The following is a 22,906-nucleotide window of genomic DNA, read 5'->3' on the forward strand; positions in this document are numbered from 1 at the left end:
CTGGAATGATCTAATTTCCACCGAACCACGAACTTTTTCTATGGTCCAGACTCGAGAGAAGGACAAACGACAAATAAAAGGTAAAGAATTAACTTGGAGTGGCCAACTCAAACTTAAGAGATCGCGCCACAAAAACTTTCCTACAGATTAATGATCAATCTAAAGGGCAGTTGAAGGAGCACTTTACCTCCTATTATTACTCATCTCTTGTTCTCTTTCTCTCTCTCTCTCTCTATATATATATATAAACACCGCAAGGCCTACACTTGCATAGTAGTTGTACAGATAGGCCATCGTTGTGAATTGAAGACCTTTTCTTCCACCTTCGTGGGCGAAAGGAGGAAGAGGAAATTACCTAGCCATGGGTGGCTCCTCCTTCGATGAGTACAAGCCTGGCCTTGCCATGGTGGTGGTGCAATGCATCTACGCCATCATGGCTCTCACAGCCAAGGCAGCATTCTCCCATGGCATGAGCCCCATGGTCTTTGTTGTCTATCGACAAGCCATAGCCACACTTGTCTTGCTTCCTACCACCATTCTAGCGAAAGGGTACCTCTCTCTTCTCTCTCTATCTCTCTCTATCTCTTTCTTAGTTTCTAACATTGATTCATTTGTGTGTGTGCGTATATATATATAGGGGGAGGATAAGTGAGATGGGTTTAGGAATGGCAGCCTTTTGCTTGGTGTTTGCTGCATCTCTTGTTGGGTAAGTGGTCTTATTTGATTTAATTAATTCGGTATCACGTCAAGCATGGTGTTTTGATGCTAATTGTATGTGCATATATGGATTATGGCTATGGTTTCTTTGCGATTAAAAACAGTGCCACCATCAACCAGTACTTGTACTACCAAGGGCTGCACTTGGCATCTTCATCAATGGCGACTGCAATGAGCAATCTAATCCCGGCAGTTACGTTCGTGATGGCGGCTGCTATTGGGTACGTTCTTATATAATAACTTCACTAAGTCCTTGTTTGGTTTAAGATTAAGTTATAAATTTGATTCGTTAGTCTTAATGTTTTTAAAGAATAAACTTAAATTCAAAACAAATAAGGCTCTCTAATAGCTAGAGGCTTGTTAGGTTAAATATACTCCTTTTCTTATTCCGTAAAAGGTTCAAAAACTTTAATTCCAATATAAAAGTGTGTGAATAGGTCACCTCTGATGACCAGATGGTTGTAGACACACGGTACATATGTCACATTTTATTTTAAGAACGAAGTTGCTACCTTTTCCTTTTTGGCCAGCGATTGATAGCTACTGCATTAATAATTCTCAACATACATGCTCGAACCTTATTCCCAATAGTAAATATTGATGTCACCTAGTAATTTTGATCATTCACTAAAACTGCAAGACTGCGATAAAAAAAGCACTATAAAGACTTTTAACTCAGACCACTCTTTTCAGTTAAAAAGGTTGGAATAATAACACCGAAAATTGTATAATATACTATTCATTTTCACATACCCAAGTGTCACTAATCTTAAAAGTTTCTAATTAATAAGCCTAAAACCAGCTAGGCAATGGTATCAACCATGACTGTCCTACCACTTACCAGTTGTTTAAAATCAATTTTTAATTACTAATGGGTTGTAAATCCAAGGTGGGGCTGGCAGAGTAGTAGTAGTGTGTGCTACTTTGTCTTCTGGTCCCCAGCCATTACAATCTGTGTAATGCCGTACTGCTAGTTGTTTTATTCTTGTTGTCAGTTCTTGATGATTGATAGGTGGTGTTGGAATCATGGGACTTGTTCTTGGTCATTAAAAATGTCAAAGATTGAAGTTATAAACAAAATTGAGAAATGGATTAATTTCATCTAATTATTGGCAGATTAGAGAAAGTGAAAATTAGAAGCTTGAGAAGCATGGCCAAGATATTTGGGACTATCATTTGCGTTGGTGGTGCGATGTCCATGGTGTTCTTGAAAGGTCCAAAGCTTCTAACTACGGATTACCAACACTTAATCACACTTCTACACTCAGTGAATGATAAATGGATCGAGGGCTGTCTCTTTCTCATCGGAAGCAGTTGTTGCTGGTCATCTTGGCTAATCATGCAGGTAATAGAACTCTTTAAATCGATCAAAATAGAACTTTTGATAATATTACATCAAAAGAGACATCAATGAAGAGCTGGGAAATTAATTACTCTCACTCTCTTAATTTCAGGTGCCAATTTGCAAATCATACCTTGATCCTTTGACACTATCAGCGTGGATGTGCTTGTTATCAACCTTCCAATCAGCAATACTCACATTCTTCCTGCAGCCAGACTTGAGTACTTGGAAGATTACTTCCTTTCTCGATCTTTTCTGTTGCTTATTTGCAGTAAGTTCTTAGAATTGAAGAAGTCATAATTGCTCGTAGAAATTTTGTGAATCACTGAAGACTAACCGAAGGCTGGGTGCAGGGCATTTTTGGATCAGCTGTTACCTTCTATCTCCAATCTTGGTCTATAGCAGCAAGGGGGCCTCTCTATTCGGCATTGTTTAATCCACTAAACACTGTTATTACCACCATATTTGCTTCGCTAATCCTTCACGAAGAACTCCATGCTGGAAGGTTTGTATGAAGCTATTAATGTCTTATATGTTCTGGGATGTATGAGATTTTCTATATTTTACCAAGAGTCTCTAACTAAATTTATAATTTGATATTCTTTTTTCTTTTGTCTTTTTTTCTCAGCTTGATAGGTGCTCTTGCTGTTGTTGGTGGCTTATATGTAGTCTTGTGGGGTAAAGCCCAGGATCTGGAGACTAAGGGGAAGCCAGGTTCCTCTGATGACCAGGAAAAGATAACAATAACAGTAGATTCTCAATCTGATTATTGTGAAAAAGATGTGACAGAACCCTTGCTGACTCAAAAATCAAACATGGATATTTAGATATAACTTGTAGGCAAGTTTTTTCTTCTTATCTTGAATGTTTTGTTTAATGGTTTCTCATGTGTCATAAGATTATTGTCTCTCTCTTTTTGCCTGCAAGAAATTATTTACATGTAGAGAAGATAAGAGTAAATAGTCTATTTGCATATATGTGAAAGTTCTATCTTTGCGTTGCTCCTTTTTTATTGCAGATCTTGGAAGAGGAAGCTGAATGGTCGTAGGGCACTTCTATGTGCAATTGAGAAGTACACAGACATTGGCCCACTAAATCTCAGATTACCACCAAATTAAGCTCAGACTCCGATCAGTAAACTTAGCAAGTTACAAAAAAGAATAAGAAAGGAAAAGATCAGAGATTGCTATAGGCAGATGAAATAGTTAAAAAATGAAATTATCTAGCTTGAAAGATCTCGGTTTATCTGGATTTGAGAAAGAATCCTAGTTAGTTGGCAGATTTATTGAATCATATAAGGATCATAATTTTGTGAGTAAGATATTAGATAAAGAAAAGCCAGCATGTTGGTGAACAAGGCGACTGAAATTAACTAACCAAAATGTCACTCAATAATCACCAAAAAAAAAAAAAAAAAAGTTTGAGCACACACAGCAAGGATTACAGAGGTTGGATCACTGAGAATGCTTTCCATTTCTCAAAGCAATGATTCAACTAGTCATTTGTGTACTTCGCAATCAGTCTAAACTACTGGTCACAAAATTAAAACTGTAAAGCCGAGTGGTAAAAGTATGAGGGAATGCATGAAGTGATGGCGTACAAGCAAAACAGAAGAAGACCTTTGCAAAGCATCGTATAAAACTTAGTCTCGGTACTCTCTAATCAATATAACGATTGCAAGTAGTATAACATGGAAAATATAGCAGAAGGTATGATAACCTCAACGAGAGAATAGGATATACAAACTTAAAACATTCGAAAAGTAGTATGCCCAGTGGAAGGTTAGAAGCAGCAATTGAAACCTGGAGCTCCTCTAACGATATCCTCCTTTCCATCCACTGTTTCTGAAGGCGCAGCACCCAACAGAGTAGACGATGATGAGGAATATAAGACAGACTATGTTGACAATGGCAACCTTCTTCCAGTCATTCTTGATGTTTGCAAGCACGCCAGCCTTGCAGGATTGGCAATTGTAGCAAAGTGTAGATTGATCGTTGTTCCATGTGTTGCAATCAGAGTTGCTTGAGTTTGTGGTGATTTTAGCCCAAGAAGTTGCGTTCTGGTAGGTAAACCCACACTCTGTGGGAGGCTTGCAACATCCAGACTGGATAAGTGAAAGACAGGGAATTAGTCCACATGCGAAGCAGCAATCAAGATAAGTTCAATATGAAATACTAAACAATGAATATGTCAAGCATAAATATGGAAGCATGCATTTATCAGCCTGACGAGTAACATCATGGGCTGTTAGACATCAATATGTGAAAACAGGAATATAATGACTATATAGTAAGCTACAATAGAAGTTAAGGCACAAGTACGACACCCACCGTCGAGTAAAATAGGGTAAGACAGAACTAAGGGCCTACAACACCAAATAAATGATCAAAAGACCAAAAACATATGGAAAGGCACTATGTAGTCATCAAACAGTTGAAACACAGATTCTGCTATAGTTAATTGGAACATATTGTCTCAACACTTGCTGCAGGATTATTTACATGCACTGATATCCAAACAGTAAGTGGATATATATATTCAAAATTATAATGTGAATAATTTTGAGTCTCGTCTCCTAAATAAACAACTTTCTAGTATATTAAGCTTATGATATTTTCTATGAATCCTAGTTAATTGAAAAAAAAGCAATAGAAGAAAGATAAAGATAAATCTATAACAAAAGCAACAACAACAATCAGCATTCAGAATATTCTAATCATATTGGAGTGTGTTAGTAAGAGAAACTATTTTAAAGTTCAACTAAAGCAGAACGCCCAGAATCTAAGGGTCTAATTAGCGAATAATAATAAAAGAAGGAAAAAAAAAGAAGCAACTGAATGCTACACATAAAAAATCCACATATCTGATAGCAGTTGCTAATCCTGACAACCACTATAAACTTCAAAAAAAGAAAACTGTCGGAATTAAATAATAACTACCACGAAATTAACTACCATAATTTCTTAGAAAGTCGGTTCTCTGTAACTGTCTAAAATTAAAGAGAAAAAAAGAAAGTAGCAAAGTCCTCAGTTTTGGATCATATAATCCACCACCAGAAAGTGAAATTTCAAACAATTAACCCGTATCCGCATCCAAAAACTCCTCCAATTCTTAAAAAAAATACGCCCTTATTCATTACTGGATATAAAGAACACAATTGATCCTAAGAGAAAGGAAACAAAACCAGGAAACATAAAAAGATCAAACCTACACCACCAAAACGAAAAATTTTCCTCTCACCTGAATCGGCGATAGGTTATCCCTATAAAACTGATCGAAGGTCTGGTTCCTTTCCCCCAAGCTCTTGCACACTTTGCTATCCATCAAACAACTCCTAATCTTTGCCCAATTCTTGTTATTATTTACCCTCTTCTGCAACCAATTCGAATAATCCCCAAGCCGGTATTCCTTATACCCGCGCCCGGAGACGGCCTCCCCTGCACCCTTGTTGGTGACGACGAAGGCGAAGATGGTGAAGCAAAAGAGGATGACGATGAGGAGGAACATGACGAGGAGGTAGAACCAGAGGAGCCAGGTGATGCCGCAGCACGCGCCGAAGAGGCCAGCGAGGGACACGACCATGAGGAAGACGCCGAGGGCGATGACGGGGCCTTGGAGGAACTTCTCGCAGTCGGTGGAACCTCTCGTGGCGAGCCAGATGCCGCCGCCCAGAATGGGAATGGAGAGGAGGAAGGTGAGGAAGTTGAGGATGCCGACGAGGTTGTTGCTGAGGCGAAACGCCATGGCGGTTGGTGGAAATGGAGGGGGGAGAGAGAGTAGTGGTGTGAATTGATTCGAGACAGCGAGATTAGAAGATAGAAGAAGGAATATATAGGATTTTTTTACATAATTGCCACTGAACTTTTTTAAAATATCTCACCTGTTCATTGCATTTCTAAAATATCGTAACACTAAACACGTGTAACTCTTGAAGATTATCATTTATAGTTAATTTTTATTAAAAATAGTATTTTTATTGTACAATGACAATGACATAGGATAAAATATTAGATAACTTTTAAATTATTTTAAATAATTTTAACAAGAGTAAAATAAGTTTTGTTAATTTAAGTTCAATATTAGTCATGATTGGTTAAATTTAATTAACAGAATAATATTTTTTTGAAACAGTACAACTATTTTCGTGATAATTATAATATTTTGAAAGTTAAATTAGCAAATATATAAAAAAAAAATCCCTATTTTATATAATAAAAAAATAGGTTTCTTTGGCGAATGGAAGCAGCCCTGTTTGGGGATGGCGTCGACTGGTTTGGGCCCAGAATCCATCAATCACATCCTCACTCAATGCAACACGGCTCAAAGGTTATGGGTCAAAAATCGCAATAACGCGATTTCCAAGACATGCCATGGTTCTCCAGAAAGAGTCTTTGCGTCAGCTTCTCCTCAATATATCGCAACACTTACTGAGGTTTTAACTGGTCTGTCTTCCTACTCTGTTGCAAAATCGCATCCCAGTCCAGACTCCAGTTCTTTGTTGGATGGCTCAAGCTTAATTGCGATGAGGCATTCAGTAGGAAAGAGGAGCTAGGAGGTGCTGGCTCTGTCTATGGGGACTACAGAGTACTTCACTTTGAAGCTAAAGTTATGAGAGCAACTATCCTTAATGCATGGGCGAAGGGTCTTACTCTTGCATCCATCTGGATAGAGTTGGATTCATGGAGGATTCTTTACTGCATTATATATATTCAGAGATTGCTATAGGCAGATGAAAACAACTTACAATGAAAGTGTCTGGCTTGAGACATTTAGGTGTATCTGGATTTGAGAAAGAATCCTAGTTTCCTAGCAGAAATTTGCTGAATCTTATAAGGATCACAATTTTGTGAGTTTAAAAGATGCTGCATAAACTAAAAGCCAGCATTTTGGTGAACAAGGCGACTGCAACATAATCTAGCTAAAATGTCATACAATAACCAAACAACAATTGAGCACACGCGACAAGGATTACAGAGGTTGGATCACTAAGAATGCGCTCATTTCTCATAGCAATGATTCAGCTAGTCATTTGTGTCTTTCTCAATCAGTCCAAATTACTGGTGGCAAAATTAAAACTCAGGATGCTGAATGGTAGAAGTATGAAGGAATGCATGAAGTGACAGCATACAAGCAACACAAAAGAAGGCCTTTGCACAACATCATATAGAACTGAGTCTGCTAACTCTCTAATCAATATAATGTTCACAACTAATATAACATGGAAAATATAGCAGAAGGTATGATAACAACAATAAGGAAATGATTACCAACTAGGATATACAGAATAAAAAAATTCAAAAACTACTATGCCCGGTGGAAGGCCAGAAGCAGCAATTGAAACCTGGAGCTCCTCTAGGGATATCCTCCTTTCCATCCACTATGGTAATCATTGTCGCGTCTATTGTTCCTGAAGGCACAGCATCCAACGGAGTAGACGATGATGAGGAATATAAGGAAGATTATATTGACAATGGCAACTTTCTTCCAGTCTTTCTTGATGTTGGCCAGCACGCCAGCCTTGCAAGATTGGCAATCATAGCAGAGTGTAGATTGATCATTGTTCCATGTGTTACAATCCAAATTAGTTGAGTTTGCAGTGGTTTTAATCCATGAAGTTGCGTTCTGGTAGGTAAACCCACACTCTGTGGGAGGCTTGCAACATCCAGACTGATAAGTAAAAATGCAGGGAATTAGTCGGTGAAATCAAGCAGCAATCAAGATAATAAGTTCACTATGGAATACTAACAATGATTATGTCGAGAAAGAATATGGAAGCACACATATATTGGCCTGCAGAGTAGCATCATGGGCAGGAACATAATAATACTATAGTATGATACAATAGACGTTAAAGGTACAAGTATGACACTCTCCATTGGGTAAACAAGGGTAAGAAAGAACTTAAGGGCTACAACACCAAGTAAGTGATCAAAAGACCTAAAACATCACGGTGGAATGGCATTATATAATATCAAACAATTAAAACAAAGGTTCTACTATGCGGCTGTATGAAAGTTAGGAAGCTAATTGGAACAGATTGTTTCAATAGTTGATGCAGGATTGTTTACATACATTGTTGTTTCAATAGTTGATGCAGGATTGTTTACATACATTGATATCTATATAGTAGGTACAAATTATTTTCCAGCTTCGATTGGTCTAAATGGGAGTTGGCATGAAAGTAAGAAACATGGGAATCTATTGACAAAAAGCAATGGAAGAAAGATAAAGATAAATCTATAACAAAAGCAACAACTGCAATCAGCACTCAGAATATTCTCATCAAATTCTAAAGCAGAACGCCCAAAATCAAAACTTAATTAGAGAATAGTAATAAAAGACCCAAAAAAAAATTTTAAAAAAAAACAACTGAATCCTACACGTAAAAAATCCACATCTCTGATAGCAGTTGCTAATCCTGAATTTCCGCAAATTTAAAACCGTCGAAATCAAATGATAACTACCACAAAGTTATTTATCATAATTTCTTAGAAAATCGGCTCTGTGTAACTGTGTTAAATTAAAGAGATAAAAGTGACAAAAAAAGAGTGGCAAAGTCCCCAGTTTTGGATCATATAATCCATCATCAGAAAAGTGAAATTTCAAATGATTAACCCGTAGTCGCATCCAAAAACAATTCGAATTCTTAAGACCACGCCCTTATTCACTACGAGCAATAATGGAAACATTGCAAAACACGATTAATCCTCAAAAAATAAAGGGAACCAACACAAGGAAACATCAAAAAGATCAAACCTGCACCGTCAAAACGAAAACTTTTTCTCACCTGAATCGGCGATAGATTATCCTGATAAAACTGGGCAAAGGTCTGGTTTTTTTCCCCCAAGCTCTTGCACACCTTGCTATCCATCAAGCAACTTCTAATCTTTGCCCAATTCTTGTTACTATCCACCCTCTTCTGCAACCAATTCGAGTAATCCCCAAGCCGATACTCCTTATACCCGCGCCCGGAGACAGCCTCCCCTGCGCCCTTGTTGGTGACGACGAAGGCGAAGATGGTGAAGCAGAAGAGGAGGACGATGAGGAGGAACATGACGAGGAGGTAGACCCAGAGGAGCCAGGTGACGCGGCAGCACGCGCCGACGAGGCCGGCGAGGGACACGATCATGAGGAAGACGCCGAGGGCGATGACGGGGCCCTGGAGGAACTTCTCGCAGTCAGTTGAACCTCTCGTGGCGAGCCAGATGCCGCCGCCCAGAATGGGAATGGAGAGAAGGAAGGTGAGGAAGTTAAGGACGCCGACGAGGTTGTTGCTGAGGCGTACCGCCATGGCTGCTGATGGAAATGGACGAGAGAGAGAGAGAGTGAGAGAGAGAGAGAGAGGGAAGTGTTTAATGGATGCGAGTGTAGAAGACAGAGGAAGGAAATATATAAGATGGGTTGAGACGAAGTATTTTTGTAAGGTTGCTTTCAAGATTAGAAAAGGTTTGGGGTTGGTGTTGACTGGAGAAGGGATGGCGTGTTTATCCCTAACAGCACACAGCAAGAACTACTCCTGATGGTGTGGTTCGGACTTTGAAACTTCGAAAGGGATGCATGCTTTCAAAAAGAGAGAAAAGAAAAAAAGAAAAAATAAATAAATAAACTTCCAAGGGGTAGTTAGGTTTATGGTACAACTGGTAGAAACAACTGTTCGGATTATCCGGAAAAACCTAACTAAATTTAGATTAGATTAGATTAGATTAGATTAGATACGTTAACCTTTTCAAGATTCAAATCTAATTGTGTATTTTTTCCATATATTGGAGATTATGTCGTTAAATGCGTGTTAGCACATGATCGCATGCAGTCTTGCTTGAGTTTCATTTCACTATTGTATATAATATTGGGGAAATTTTATTTAATATCATACATTATATGCAGTTATTACATTTTATGCTTTATGTTACACCCTGATATTAGAAAGTAACCATAGCGTAATCCCTACTTTAATTAACCATAAGTTATAAGTTATGAGAAATGCTCTCAATTTGTTTGATTAAAACTTATTAATGACAAACGGGTTTGATACATAAGTGGGTTTTAAAAATGTATTATTTCTTTGTGCTAGGAGGGAAAAAGAAGAAGAAAAAGAAAAACAACTACACAGATGATAAATGGTAACCAGAAAGAAGAAGAAAATGAATTAAGAATAGTAGATTAGTCGGTCTAGCTTCTCAAGCTTATAGCTCTAAAGTTTGAACTGGTCCACCGACAAATCTAATTGTACCATGTGTTTTGGAATGCATATTAAAAGTCTACGGATATTTATCAAAAAAAATATCTATATATATATATAGTATGTTCGAATTTTAAAGTTTGTATTACATAGATCCGATAGGTTTAAATTGTAATATGCATTAAAAAAATATAAAAAAAATTTAATGTAATGCACCTCACTAGCATTAAAGGGACGACATATTTGAATTGATCAATCCGAGATATAGTGAGATCTTTGGTTCAATATGTGATGATTGACGCTATTAATAAACTAACGGACCAAGTCAATATTGTCTAGCTTCTTAAAATTATACATCATGTTAAATTCATTTAATCTACCAAAAAGATATTATTCCCCTCCTATTTGTACCACTTCACTATGTGGGCCAAAACGGGTTGCCACAATTACCCGGAGATTGTATTCAAATTGACTACGAAAAGAGGATCTAAATCTACTACAAACACCAATTGGATTAATGACGACCTAGTTGTTATAGTTTATTTGACTTCCTCCACACAAATAATTTAAAAATAAAAAATAAAAAAAATAATGGAAATAAAAAACCCAATCGCCTTTGGAATGGTTTAACCCGAGTGTCCACTATAAAGACGTTAATATCATTGGATGAATCAAAGATCTTTCCACTTTCCAGTTTACCTAATCTGCACAAACCTCTATGATTGCTCTTGTGTAATGTAATTGGGATGTCATAAAGACTTCAAAGTTTCTTATTTCCCTCTTAGAAATTAAATCTAGTAAGCCTAAACGTAGCAATAGCTTGTTATAAATAACCACTAGGATTCAAATATCTAACATCGAAGAACATTTCCAAGCCTCTATGATTGCTCTTGTGGGCCTCCTCGTCTTTATCATGGGCCCAAGGGATAATGAGAGTCGTAGCAAGTGGATGCTTTCTAATCAGCAAGCTTTCTTCTCATTTGTCCTAACTTGCACTAAGAATTGTTTTCTTTTTTTAAATACCAAAAGGTCAAAAAGAGATTAGTTTTTATTCCTTCCTTTGATGAACTCAACACACTCAAGCCTAGTTTTCTATTATCTAGTTTCGATGATTATGTTAGTTTAATCCATTAGATTAATTTAGAATAGTGTTTGAAGAAGTAAGCCTCGTTCGTTTTCAGTTGACTTTCGTATAGGCCACGTGGTGATTGGTCAAAGTTGGAAGGCTGTCCTTATACTATATTATATATGCCAGCCATTAATATTAGGAAACTATCTCAAGGATATATATATATATATATATATAAAGAGATCGACGACCAGTGAGCGGTAGGTCTAAGCCTCTTAACCAATAAGTCACGAGTGTGTCTGCTCCTAAGATGCCCAAGAAGCTTCGCCCCCAATAGTAATTTGTACGTCGCTAAGATTGTAGGATACATAGCTGGAGAGGGACTGAGATCAGAGATTTGGAGGAGGGCTCATTTTCTTCTTTAGAATTTAAACTCTACTCTTGTATTACTGTAGAATTAATTGGTTGACGTGATCATTAGACCAGTCGAGCCAAGTTCGAGCCAAGCACCGAACACTGAGTTGTATCAAACTAGATCCTCCCCAAGGCAGTGAAATATCAGGCTTGAGTCGAGCATAATGAGTTGGGTTTGTCAAAAATATTTTGACAATATTACTGGTATCACTAAGACATTGTAATTAGCTTTTATAGAATAATAATAATATAGCAGTCTTTAATAAAATTAAAATTTTGATATGAGATTAAATAACTAGGCTATGTTCCTTTGTCTTCTATAAATAAGTAGAAAAGAGGAAAACTATGAGGAATTTAAAAGGTTTCAAGTGTAGTAGAAAGAAACTGGATCATTATTTCAGAATCGTGCTAAGTGCCGAAACAAAAATAATAGCACTGGGGTTGTGTCAAGTTTGTTGTCATTCTAGATATGCTTATCAAATATTATACTCATGTAAATAAGCTTTAAACTCATGTATAAGACTAGATGTCTTTTAGTCTACATGAATATCATATAAGCACGTCTAAAAAATATTTATTTTTAGATATGGCAATTTTGTTTTAACAGCTAGATGAACAGTTTTTAGTACCGGTGGTAAAACAGTTGTTGTTTGAACAACTAAATTATTTATATATATTTATGCGTAGAGCAAGTGATATTATATTAAATAAAATTACTAACTCGGACATCACATAATTCTAATAATGAGATTAGAATTCATAAGTACTAACTTTTTATGAGCAGAATTGAAGTTAAAATAATCAAAAAGAACCCGACAAAGTTGGCGGGCAGACAAGAACCGTTGTATTCTTTTGGGCCAAACAAGAGGAAAGGACGAGTGGCGGCACGATCCTATTCCTCAAATCTTCTCGTGTTTTCCGTGGATTCTTTTGTCATCTTACATTTCCAATATACCCAAACCCAACTCGTTTAAGTGTTGGATTGAGATGCGAATACTTTGCATTGGAATCATAGAGGTGAATCATGCATGTACCTGATTGTGTTACCTGGCCTGGACCACAGCCCACAGCCCATAGCCCACTTTTCCTTTTCATAGAGAGATCAAAGGGGTTCTAAAGTCACTAAAATATCATCTCCTTGTTCCTTTCTTTCATACGCATATTAAGATAATATCCACCAACCAAGTGGTGGGTGGTGGTGGGAAGTGGGAACCTGCATGCCTCATGACTCAGCTCTTTCTGCAAAATATATCCGCGGTTAGAGTACGACTCAAATATGGGGGGACACGCAATATATCCCCCCACATTCCATGTGTTAGATACACACGAAAGTCTATCGTTAGGTAGAGACGAATTCAACTTCTGACAGCAAAAGAAGGAGATGGGATTCGATCAACAAACATCGGCAGTATGAGAATAGTGAAGTTCACAAGAATAGGTTTAAAGATGATCACATATTGGCACATCTTTAGTCTCATTATTTGAGCACCCTAGAATAAAAGCATCACAAATTAACAGTTCCAGAGTATCAGACGCAGGAACTCCGTGCATTACCAAATCACATTAGAGGGGACCCGCGAAACTGCCATTCTCCCTCTGTTCGTTCCATTTCTCAATCTGGGTCAACAAATTAAAAAAAGGTTAGTAAAGGATAAGAAAGACTAACAAACAGATCTTCTAACTAGTGATAATGATAATGAGAGATGAAAGAAACAAGATTGGGAAATATTGAAATGCCATTCTCCTTGTGTACCTGATACCTGATCGCTAATGCCAAAAGTGAAAAAAGAGATAAGCATATACAAATAACTGACAATAGAATGATAAACACATCGTACAACCTAGAGCTTAACTGAAAAAATCATCACATTGAAGTCACATAGGATATGTAAGTATTCATATATGTTTAGTGGACTACCTTCTCGGAACTTAACACAATGAGAGATTGTTGTACAGAATTTATTGGCGAGTAAGTTATAAAATCAGAAAAAAGAGAGTGCAGAAAAGTTCGGAGAGAAGAGTAGGGATAATTTGCAGTCCTTGATTATAGGACCATAAAAACCCCAATATTTCATTATAAGAAGACTCAAAAAGCCTACTTATAGGTCCTCATGCAGATTAAAACAGACCCGTACTGAGAAAAGTAAGCAACTTGAAATCTTAACTTAACTAGAATTTCTATAATCTAACACCAAAATGGCTTTAAACAAATCTAAAATCATTGGGATCCAAATCAGGTGAGAAGTTTGCATGCGTGCTATGTGTTAATACAGCTATATAAAGGATCTAAACTGTGCAGTAAATTGTAGGCATGCTACATCAAGATTAAAAAAAAAAGGGCACTTCATCCAACAGGAGCATCCCAGCATTTTAGACTATTTCTCTCTACTTAAGAAGCCAATAACAAGAATCATAATTTTTCAATGAAAGAAAATTTCAATAATAAAAGCAACTCTTCAATATTCCTGACCATGGCATAATAACATATAATTCTATAGTAGGATGGCCATCATGCTAGATGTTAAAGTTCAAAGTTTCTGTTATTCTAATATTCTATAGTAGCACAAATAAACTTTCTTCAAAAAAAATAGTAGCATAAATTGATTAATTAGCTAATCTGATATTATATAGCATCCCCATACATATCGAATACTTGACATTGCTCAGTCTTTAGTTCCTGCAACTATATATTCAATTCATGCTTACTTGTATAGGTAGCAATCTAGAGAGTTTATCTTCATTGGAAGTTTAGAACCAACCAAATGACCCATCTCCTCTTCCTCTAAATCCAAACCAAAATATACAACTTGCAGACCTAGACCAGGTTGCAAGTGAAGAGAGGCTTCTCAAAAATGATGAAATAAACATGCTGACATATTGACCACAAGTTATCACAAACTACTCAATTAGAAGAAAAATGGCCTAAAACCAAATGATCTACAAAACAAACAGAACTCACCCATTCCCCAGGGCATAAAGAACGATAGTATTTGGCAAATTTCTGACAATCTTCAGAGTCTTCGCCTTTAGTGTTCAGACACCTACATTAGCACATGCTAAGTAATTTGTGAGTTCAAACAGAATATTCCACTAAAAGATGCATAAATCAGTATAAATAAAGTAACCATGACATTTGTATATCAAAATCCAGAGTTAACATACATCCATACCTGTGAAACTCAATATAGCGAGTGAAACAGTGCCTGGTTTGATTTGTAGTAGGAAAGCGGAAGTCAGCTGGTGCTGTTTTCAACTCAATCTGATAGATGAGCATAAATGATGGCAATGCAATAACAAAAGCTAGTCAGAAAAGAAAAAAGAAATATCTAAAAGTATATGAAACATTAGCTGATTAAATATAGTTATTACAGGTTAATTTCATGCAGTTGGCTAATTCTGACAAGTTCCATCATTCAGGAACTCGCTTATTTAACATTTAATATGATAAATGACTAATCCTGTGCAGACCAATTTCTGAGATTGTAAAGTATATAGTATATATCTAAAATCTGACCTGTAAATGGATTTCTGTATTCAGTCATGCACATGAGTTAACTTTTCTTAGTTCAGCATTGTGAAGGGGAAGTTGTTATCTTATTCATTTCAATAAGGTCATTTGTTCACTGTTCAATTAATTTAGCCATGAAACAATAGAGGGTTTCAGAGCTGCTGAAATAGTGTGAATATCACTAAGAATTGGGTAGCCTATCAATTCAGAAGCCAGTGTTGGATGTTTTCATCTATCAGATGTCCATCACAAATATAAGCACCCAAAATTTGTACTTTTACCCCATCTAAACATGGATACGTGCTGCTATAAAAATAATATACACATTGCTCAACTCACAGGATTCCTATTACAAACTCCAAACATCTATTACTCGAAACGAGCACCGCATCATATGAACAGAGAAGAATAGAAGCGGATCAAGGAAGAAATTTTATCAATATGTACCAATTTTTTCTTTCTGAATCAAACAACCCTAATCCTCTCGCAACTAATTACGCGATGAGATTCACGCCGCCACAGCCGTATCGAACAAGAACAGGAATCGATAAAAGACCACTAGTAACCCGATCTAATCGAGGAAATAAGAGAGACCGAAACATAACGTAGAAGGACTACGCCGCTTACCTCCGCCATCGTGAGATGCGCTCTCTAGCCCAACGCTTTCCGGTTTCCACGCAATTAGATTGGGAGGAAAACAAATAAATATTATTAAGTAAAGAAGACTCCCAAGTTCCAAGTTGGGATGCGAGGATATGGGCCGGATTGGTGGAATACAAGACTACGTTCTCTTTCTTTAATCTTTTTATTGGTGTTATATGGGCTTATCGGGCCCACTAGAATTAAGGGCTTTGATTGGTCTTGGGCCTGATAAGGCTTGGATCAAAATGAACTAAGAATCATATAATGTAAGGAGTTCTTTTTTTTAATCTGAGCCCAAAGACTAAATATGGATCGGACAAAGAGCTAACACTCTCTACATACAGCAGTACTTAGGCCCCACAGAGTTTTTTTTGCCAAGTCTAGGCTTCAAGTCCGAACCAAACACTGTCGAGATTTGCTCAAAGCCGTTGAGCTACCGAGTTGTTCCATCGAGCTAACCGCACTGTCAAGCTATTAAGCGAATAAAACTAAATTACCAAATCACCACTAAATAATTTTTCCATTATATTATTTATAGTTAGAGTTAAACTCATGACTAAGTTGGTGTCTAATGTAAGGAGTTGAACGAAAAGCATTTGGTCATAATGACAGGAGAGAAGCATGCACATCATCGCAAAGAAGCGCTATAAAGTGGTCTTCATGTGTTTAAGATGTATTATTATTACTCAAGAGCAGTATTATGACCACCAAATAAGACTATAACCATGCAAAAGTAGACACGTACAGCTAAACAAAGTGGTGAAAAGAACATGACCATGATATATATAACTTATTTCACTCAATAATACATAACTCAAGATGAGCCAACATTCATACACCACCAGGAGAGAAGAGAAGAAAAGAAAAGAAGCACACGCGAAAGAAAACCAACAAGGACAACAACAGATACAAAGGCGTTCATCACCCTTTTATTCTTCTAACATCCACGTAAATAAACGACTTCTCGATCGATCAGTGGCGTCCACCCGAACCAGATCCGGAACCAGACCCATATCCCTCGCCATAACCCGAACCGGATCCGCTCCCGGAACCACGACCCTCGCCCCGGCCCTCACCGTATCCAGACCCTGAGCCGGATCCACGTCCACTTCCTTGACCCGAGCCAGAACCGGAACCGGAACCGGCGCCGGATCCAGCTGACGACCCTGCACCTGACCCACCCGAGCCAGCGTATGATCCAGCGTTAGACCCAGCGTATGAACCGGAACCTGATCCGGAACCGGACGCCGACCCCGAACCAGACCCGGACGCAGAACCGGCTCCCGAGGCGGAACCTGAACCCGAACCGGAGCCCGACGCCGAGCCTCCTCCTCCTAGCCCGAGGCCGAGGCCGAGCCCAAGTCCCAAACCGAGGCCTAGGTCTTTCCTGGCCGGGCGACTCTCAATGGTCGCAAAGGCCAAGGACAAGGAAAGAAGAAGTACTACTGCTACAACACAACCCTTCTTGCCTGCCATCTCTACTACTTCTTCCTCTTACTATGATTACAAGTTGTTAGTTTTGGTAGTGAGTGTAGTGGTAACGGAGAGAGGTATTTATAGGCTGTAATCCCCACCTAAAAACCTAGGAGCCACCAATGTGCATGTGAAAATGGAGTGAGAGAATGAACTAATCCTAAGCCGAAAGCAGATGTAGGTGTACTATAATTTGTGGCCAAGAAATGTGGCACATAAGTTAGTGGGTTTTGCATGAATCCACAATCACTGCGACTTCACTCGAAAATAAAAAATAAAAACAAAAACCAATCACTGCCACGTCCATGCGCACTAGATCATGAGTAATAGTTGAGAAGACAACTACATAGGCCTGGCACGTGTAGACTGCAAACTTGCTGTATCGAACGTGTACTTGGTTCACCTAATGCTTAAGATTTTGCGCGTGGCTGCATGCATAAGATGGAATAGTTAACCTTTTGGTCTCACGGAATCTAGAAGGTTCCCACTTCTAAATGTCTTCATAGATAACCATTCACAGGAAACCCTAATTAACCATGTGGATTAACACGTTATCTACTGCCTCTAATATTAGTGGGTTGACTTAAGGTGGGAAACGGCCACCATTTTGTCATGCGAAAGTAGTGTCTACAATCAATTGCTAGCTCCACTAAAGAGCAAATGCAACAATCTCCACAAGTTTGCTGCCACGCGGATCTCATTATAGTTTCGAAACTGACAAGTCAATTCCTCTCACTAGCTTGAACACTCAATCGTAACTCATCTTTGTAGCCTATAAATTTGCAACTCGCTTATAGTTCAGATATGACATAGCTTGACATACCTCAAAGAGAGAGTAGAACAACTTATTTATATTATTAGTTCCACAATATGTCTTGCATGAAGGTTGTAGTCCTTTGCACTATAGCCATTGCTTCATGTTTTCTGGTAGCCGAGAGCCGGGTCTCTAGGAAAGACCTTGGTGTCGATTTGGGTGGTGGTGTTGGTGTTGGAGTTGGTGCAGGAGTTGGTATTGGTTTGGGAGGAGGCAGTGCCTCTGGCTCGGGCTCAGGCTCAGGCTCAGGCTCAGGCTCAGGCTCGGGCTCTGGTTCTGGCTCTGGCTCGGGCTCGGGCTCGGGCTCGGGCTCGGGTTCAGGTTCTGGAGCTGGCTCGTCCGCTGGATCGAGTGCTGGCTCATCAGCAGGCTCAGGTGCTGGCTCGCAAGCAGGTTCAGGTGCTGGTTCCGGTTCGGGCTCGGGCCATGGCCAAGGATCAGGCTCAGGTTCTGGTCATGGTGAAGGCTACGGTGAAGGTTATGGCTCGGGTTCTGGCTCTGGTGATGGCTCTGGTTCGGGTTATGGAGAAGGTCATGGCTATGGTAGTGGCCATGGCAAGTAGATGCTTATAAATTTAACTATTTTACGTGGACCATCATCTATATGTATTCCTATAAATAAATAAATAATAAGATGGTGAATAATTATTACTATGACATGGACCGTATGGTTTATAGATGTTTTAATTCCGTTGGGCTTTCCCTCCCTGGAAACTTACTAAGAATTCATCGTTTTCTCCAGTACAAACTATACTTGTACATCATAGAATCTGATCAGTGCTTCTCTCAAACATAGCTTATCATATATAGGCTTATCAGATATGGAAGGTACTATATCGATCTATGTGGAAGATTAGATATTTGATAGCTAAGCAGAGATTTAAGTTAGGAACCAAAATAGAAGTTTGCCTTACAAGTTAAAACTCATTGATGGCGCCGTAGCTGGCAAAGCATGAAGAGATGAGTTGATCTTGTGCTATGTAATAATCCAGAACAAGATGTTGATGAGAAAACAAGCAAACAGGGACATAAAAATATTCAAGACAAATATAAAACTCTATACTTAAGGTGCAAAGTAACTAGTGGTACAATTAGAATTATATATACATAACGAAAGCTAATTGAAGTCCAACGATGGCATCCCATGTTACATGTAACAAGACATCGCTCATCTCTCTCTATCATGGGAAAGCAGAGCAGGCATACTCAATAATTTCACATGCATGCATCACAGGAATCCTTAGCCCTTGGTCCACCCACATACATCCCCTTCATTCTAGTGGGCCAATATTTTGATAGCTGCAACTTGCCCACCGACAGAATTAATATTGCAAATCTATAAACAATTATAAAAGAAATATTTGGGTACGCGCGAATTAGTTTATTAATAAGGAGAACATATTACAGATTGGGCAGTCCAGTGAAACGTCGGCACCCCTTTCCTCGAATGGTCCAAAAAGAGGTCAAGACTCGAGATCACGTGGTCCGTCCACATGGCGCTGGAACATTAAACGTTCCTATACTTCCATCTCCCAATAAGAATCCGCCACACTAAAGCGGAAGGACGTGTCGCCATTTGAGCTGCTGGGCCCATTTCGCGCGGCTGGCCCCATTCCAACAGTGCAATCGGTGCTCCAGCTGGCGCCACTCGTATATTGACAGCAGATAAAATGCCCCCCCCCCCCCCCCCAAAAAAAAGAATCTTTTAAAGTGTTCCATCACAAAATTAACAAATGAATCCCTAAAAGGAGAAGAAGAAGAAGAAAAAAATAAAAAAGAAAAGGAAAATCATAAATTCCTTCTCCCGCTGTAACCATAGTACGAGAGGTACCACTTAACAAACTTCTTCAGCCCCGCCTCGAGATTCGTGGTGGGCTTGTAGCCCAGCTCGGCCCTGGCCAAGCTGATGTTCGCGTGCGTGAACGCCACGTCACCATTACCGGGCATCTCCACCACGTGCTTCTTGGCCCTCACCTTGAGGTGCTTCTCCAGTATCGACACCAGCTTGGGTACGGTCACCGGAGAGGTGTTGCCCAAGTTGTAGATCCTGTACTGGGCGGGCCCACGTTTCTTCCCCCCGCTCCCGGTGCTCTTTTGGGCCGTGTCCAACGACCCAATGCACCCGTTGACGATGTCGTCGACGTAGGTGAAGTCACGTGCGAGGTCCACGTGGTCCTTCCCACGGTAGACGGTGATGGCCTTACCTTGGAGGATGTTGGCGGTGAAGGAGAAGTAGGCCATATCCGGCCGGCCCCATGGGCCGTACACGGTAAAGAACCGTAGGCCCGTTATGGAGAGCCCGTAGATGTGGTTGTAGGTGTGGGTGATCTCCTCGCCGGCCTTCTTGGTCGCGGCGTAGAGCGAAGCGGGTCGGTCGGTGCGATCCGACTCCGAGAAGGGGACCTTGTCGTTGAGCCCGTAGACGGAGGAGGAGGAGGCCCAGACAATGGCGGGTTGCGGGTTAGCGGACTTGCAGGCCTCGAGCAGGGTCACGAGACCGGCAATGTTGCTGTGGACGTAGGAGGCCGGGTTCTGGATCGCGTAGCGGACCCCGGCCTGGGCGGCGAGATGGAGCACGTGCGAGAAGCGCGCGAGGTCGAGGAGCCGGTCTAGGAGGCGAGCGTCGTTGATGTCGCCCTCGACGATGAAGACGCCGTTGGCGGCGAGATGGGCCTCGCGCGCCCGCTTGAGGGAGGGATCATAATAAGCGTTGAAGTTGTCGAGGCCGACGACCCCGTCGCCGCGCTTGCGGAGTGCGAGGGACACGTGGCTGCCGACGAAGCCGGCGGCGCCAGTGACGAGGACGGAGATGCCGTTGGGCCGGGTGGGGCGGGCGGAGGAGAGGATCCGCTGCTCCCATTGGCGGCCGCCCCACGTGGCCGATAAGTAGCGGGATGACGTATCGACGAAGGATTGGAAGCTGAGGTAAGAGGCGGTGAGGGCGATGAGGAAGAGGGCCCATAGGAAGAGGGTGCTGGTTGAGGCGAAGCAGCGGTGGAAGAAGTGGCGATTGATCGGGTAAGAGCGATCCATCTTCACCTTCCCCGGCGTGGAGGGGAGGAGCTCGTCTTCTAGATCTCGCATCGCAATGGGATCGATTGGGTCAAGATCTATTTGGTACTGCGAACAAAAATTAGAGACTTTGATCGGAAGACTAGAGGTGGATCGGGGTGAAGGCAGGGCAGATTGTTGTTGAATAAATTTGGGGGAAAACTGCACCTGCCGAGGAGAAACGGGCGGAGGAGGGGTGGATATAAATACTGGGAGCGATCTGATGGACGGCCGCGATTAGATCTTCCTCGCCCTCGAATATTTATTATTTGCAACCTATTTTTTTAACTTTTGTCAAAAAAACCACCAACAGCTCGGAATATAAATTATTATTTAATACTAGGAGATAGAGTTTAATTTAAATTTAATTCTTTATCTCTACGATAGAGTTCAATTTAAATTAGGAGATAGAGTTTAATGATAATCTTAAAGTATGTCAAATCATTAGATCTCATTTTATTTTTAAAAAAGATAAATAGATAAGGAGGATATGAAAAAATTGCTCACATATATTATTAAATATAGTTGTCAATAATAAGTATTTATATGATAAGGTATTAATACTAAATAAAAGTTGTATGGTGTTCTTTTTATATATTTCCCTCTTTTTTTTTTTATCACAAAGATTACTTCATAAAATCAATCCGAGAGAGTAATCGGGTTTAATTTTACACTACATGTTTTTCCGTATCTTTTCTACTATATACTTTTTGTTCTTTTAATACAACCTTTTTTAATTTGGTTGTACATCATAGAAGTGGAGCCCACCGTCAACGCTAGTTTTGTTGGTTGGTGAAGGGAATTATTACTTTCAAAAAACTATAATGGCTATTTTACAGCTTCAGCCTTCAAGCCTTTCAATTGAAGATGCCAATAAATATTTAACATTAATAGCGCCGATTCGGGTACTTCGTAGAAGGTAGTTGACGAGCAGTGGTACTTAAAAAAAGGATAGCGAATTAATGGGCAGGGTGGCGGCGGCCAGGCGATTCCTCCGGCAGTTGGCCGTTTCCTCCCGGTTGGTTAACGGTGGTGGATGGCCTTTCAAGGATTGCATTGACTTCTAATTTCGTCAAATAATATTTGTTGGCTATGAGAGAGAGAGAGAGAGAGAGAGAGAGAGAGAGAGAGAGAGAGCAAATGCTTTCCCATCTCACGTTTAATTAGTGGAGAACAAGCATTGGCGGACAAACACTCGACAAAGATTGAGGAGGTGGCTCATCCTGTACGTGTATGTGTGTGGAGTGTTGAGAACTTATCGATTAATCTTGCTTATAAATAATTTTGTCTGACGTTGCCGGTTGAAAATTTCTACACAGCAACAGTGTTAGATTTCTTTTTACAAAGATATATATGTATGTAATTCCCTAGGTGAAGAATTTTATTGATTTTTATTAAAATTAATATAAGCTTGAAACATTAGAAAAAGAATAAGCCATAACTTTTGAATAAACCTCGTAACTTAATAATCATCTACAGCGAAGTAGATAAAAACATTGTGTTAAACTCAAATGTTTAATTGCTCCATTAGATTAAATCATGCACATCTTGCAAAACATTAAGAAGAACCGTAGCAAATATCACTAATACCACTACCGGTTATTATAAGTCGATTTGCAACCTATATAAAAATAAATAAATAAAATAAGCAGCAAACTCAAAAATAATGATAAGTCAGATGGATCTACACTATCGAA

The 22,906-nt window shown here is 39.5% G+C and overlaps 6 protein-coding genes across 7 annotated transcripts; 2 read left to right on the forward strand and 4 right to left on the reverse strand.

Annotated features, from left to right (window-relative positions):
* The first annotated feature begins 243 nt into the window (after positions 1–243).
* On the forward strand, positions 244–3,557 carry LOC140778763 (WAT1-related protein At4g30420). Of its 2 annotated transcripts, XM_073123624.1 has the most exons (8): positions 244–549; positions 638–706; positions 822–938; positions 1,834–2,062; positions 2,172–2,330; positions 2,413–2,564; positions 2,688–2,899; positions 3,078–3,557. In XM_073123624.1, the coding sequence occupies exons 1-7, from the start codon at positions 362–364 to the stop codon at positions 2,884–2,886; spliced, it is 1,113 nt and encodes a 370-aa protein (XP_072979725.1). In that variant the 5' UTR covers positions 244–361; the 3' UTR covers positions 2,887–2,899; positions 3,078–3,557. The 2 variants fall into 2 exon arrangements, with proteins under 2 accessions (XP_072979725.1, XP_072979724.1); XM_073123623.1 differs by lacking the exon at positions 3,078–3,557 and having other exon boundaries at positions 2,688–3,063.
* A 136-nt stretch (positions 3,558–3,693) lies between these two features.
* On the reverse strand, positions 3,694–5,876 carry LOC140778764 (tetraspanin-8-like). Its single transcript, XM_073123625.1, has 2 exons — positions 5,300–5,876; positions 3,694–4,163 (listed from the first exon to the last, which is right to left on the reverse strand). Exons 1-2 carry the CDS (start codon positions 5,801–5,803, stop codon positions 3,873–3,875), a joined length of 795 nt encoding a protein of 264 aa, XP_072979726.1. The 5' UTR covers positions 5,804–5,876; the 3' UTR covers positions 3,694–3,872.
* Positions 5,877–7,221: 1,345 nt separating this feature from the next.
* On the reverse strand, positions 7,222–9,423 carry LOC140779228 (tetraspanin-8-like). The gene is made up of 2 exons (XM_073124223.1): positions 8,847–9,423; positions 7,222–7,726 (listed from the first exon to the last, which is right to left on the reverse strand). The coding sequence occupies exons 1-2, from the start codon at positions 9,348–9,350 to the stop codon at positions 7,412–7,414; spliced, it is 819 nt and encodes a 272-aa protein (XP_072980324.1). The 5' UTR covers positions 9,351–9,423; the 3' UTR covers positions 7,222–7,411.
* Positions 9,424–13,105: 3,682 nt separating this feature from the next.
* Positions 13,106–15,993, reverse strand: LOC140778296 (cytochrome c oxidase subunit 6b-2). The gene is made up of 4 exons (XM_073122938.1): positions 15,857–15,993; positions 14,892–14,980; positions 14,681–14,762; positions 13,106–13,338 (listed from the first exon to the last, which is right to left on the reverse strand). The coding sequence occupies exons 1-4, from the start codon at positions 15,863–15,865 to the stop codon at positions 13,285–13,287; spliced, it is 234 nt and encodes a 77-aa protein (XP_072979039.1). The 5' UTR covers positions 15,866–15,993; the 3' UTR covers positions 13,106–13,284.
* A 2,146-nt stretch (positions 15,994–18,139) lies between these two features.
* LOC140778219 (uncharacterized) lies at positions 18,140–18,812 on the forward strand. Its single transcript, XM_073122825.1, has one exon. The coding sequence runs from the start codon at positions 18,215–18,217 to the stop codon at positions 18,719–18,721; it is 507 nt and encodes a 168-aa protein (XP_072978926.1). The 5' UTR covers positions 18,140–18,214; the 3' UTR covers positions 18,722–18,812.
* A 706-nt stretch (positions 18,813–19,518) lies between these two features.
* Positions 19,519–21,393, reverse strand: LOC140777184 (UDP-glucuronate 4-epimerase 1-like). Its single transcript, XM_073121123.1, has one exon. It carries the CDS (start codon positions 21,240–21,242, stop codon positions 19,947–19,949), a length of 1,296 nt encoding a protein of 431 aa, XP_072977224.1. The 5' UTR covers positions 21,243–21,393; the 3' UTR covers positions 19,519–19,946.
* Between the last annotated feature and the right edge of the window lie 1,513 nt (positions 21,394–22,906).

This window comes from Typha angustifolia, chromosome 15 (genome assembly GCF_048772165.1).
Source record: "Typha angustifolia cultivar Huaian chromosome 15, ASM4877216v1, whole genome shotgun sequence".
NCBI lineage: Eukaryota > Viridiplantae > Streptophyta > Magnoliopsida > Poales > Typhaceae > Typha > Typha angustifolia.

Bases quoted from the DNA above. Each gene is read 5' to 3' on its own strand.
- LOC140778763 (XM_073123624.1), top strand. From the start codon at position 362: ATGGGTGGCTCCTCCTTCGATGAGTACAAGCCTGGCCTTGCCATGGTG. The intron at 2,063-2,171 runs GTAATAGAACTC...TCTTAATTTCAG, and splicing joins CATCTTGGCTAATCATGCAG to GTGCCAATTTGCAAATCATA. The intron at 2,331-2,412 runs GTAAGTTCTTAG...GGCTGGGTGCAG, and splicing joins TTTTCTGTTGCTTATTTGCA to GGCATTTTTGGATCAGCTGT.
- LOC140778764 (XM_073123625.1), bottom strand. From the start codon at position 5,803: ATGGCGTTTCGCCTCAGCAACAACCTCGTCGGCATCCTCAACTTCCTC. The intron at 4,164-5,299 runs GTGAGAGGAAAA...TCACTTATCCAG, and splicing joins ATAACCTATCGCCGATTCAG to TCTGGATGTTGCAAGCCTCC.
- LOC140779228 (XM_073124223.1), bottom strand. From the start codon at position 9,350: ATGGCGGTACGCCTCAGCAACAACCTCGTCGGCGTCCTTAACTTCCTC. The intron at 7,727-8,846 runs GTGAGAAAAAGT...TTTACTTATCAG, and splicing joins ATAATCTATCGCCGATTCAG to TCTGGATGTTGCAAGCCTCC.
- LOC140778296 (XM_073122938.1), bottom strand. The intron at 14,763-14,891 runs GTATGGATGTAT...GTGCTAATGTAG, and splicing joins CGCTATATTGAGTTTCACAG to GTGTCTGAACACTAAAGGCG. The intron at 13,339-14,680 runs GTGAGTTCTGTT...TTGTTGACCCAG, and splicing joins CTTTATGCCCTGGGGAATGG to ATTGAGAAATGGAACGAACA.
- LOC140778219 (XM_073122825.1), top strand. From the start codon at position 18,215: ATGTCTTGCATGAAGGTTGTAGTCCTTTGCACTATAGCCATTGCTTCA.
- LOC140777184 (XM_073121123.1), bottom strand. From the start codon at position 21,242: ATGCGAGATCTAGAAGACGAGCTCCTCCCCTCCACGCCGGGGAAGGTG.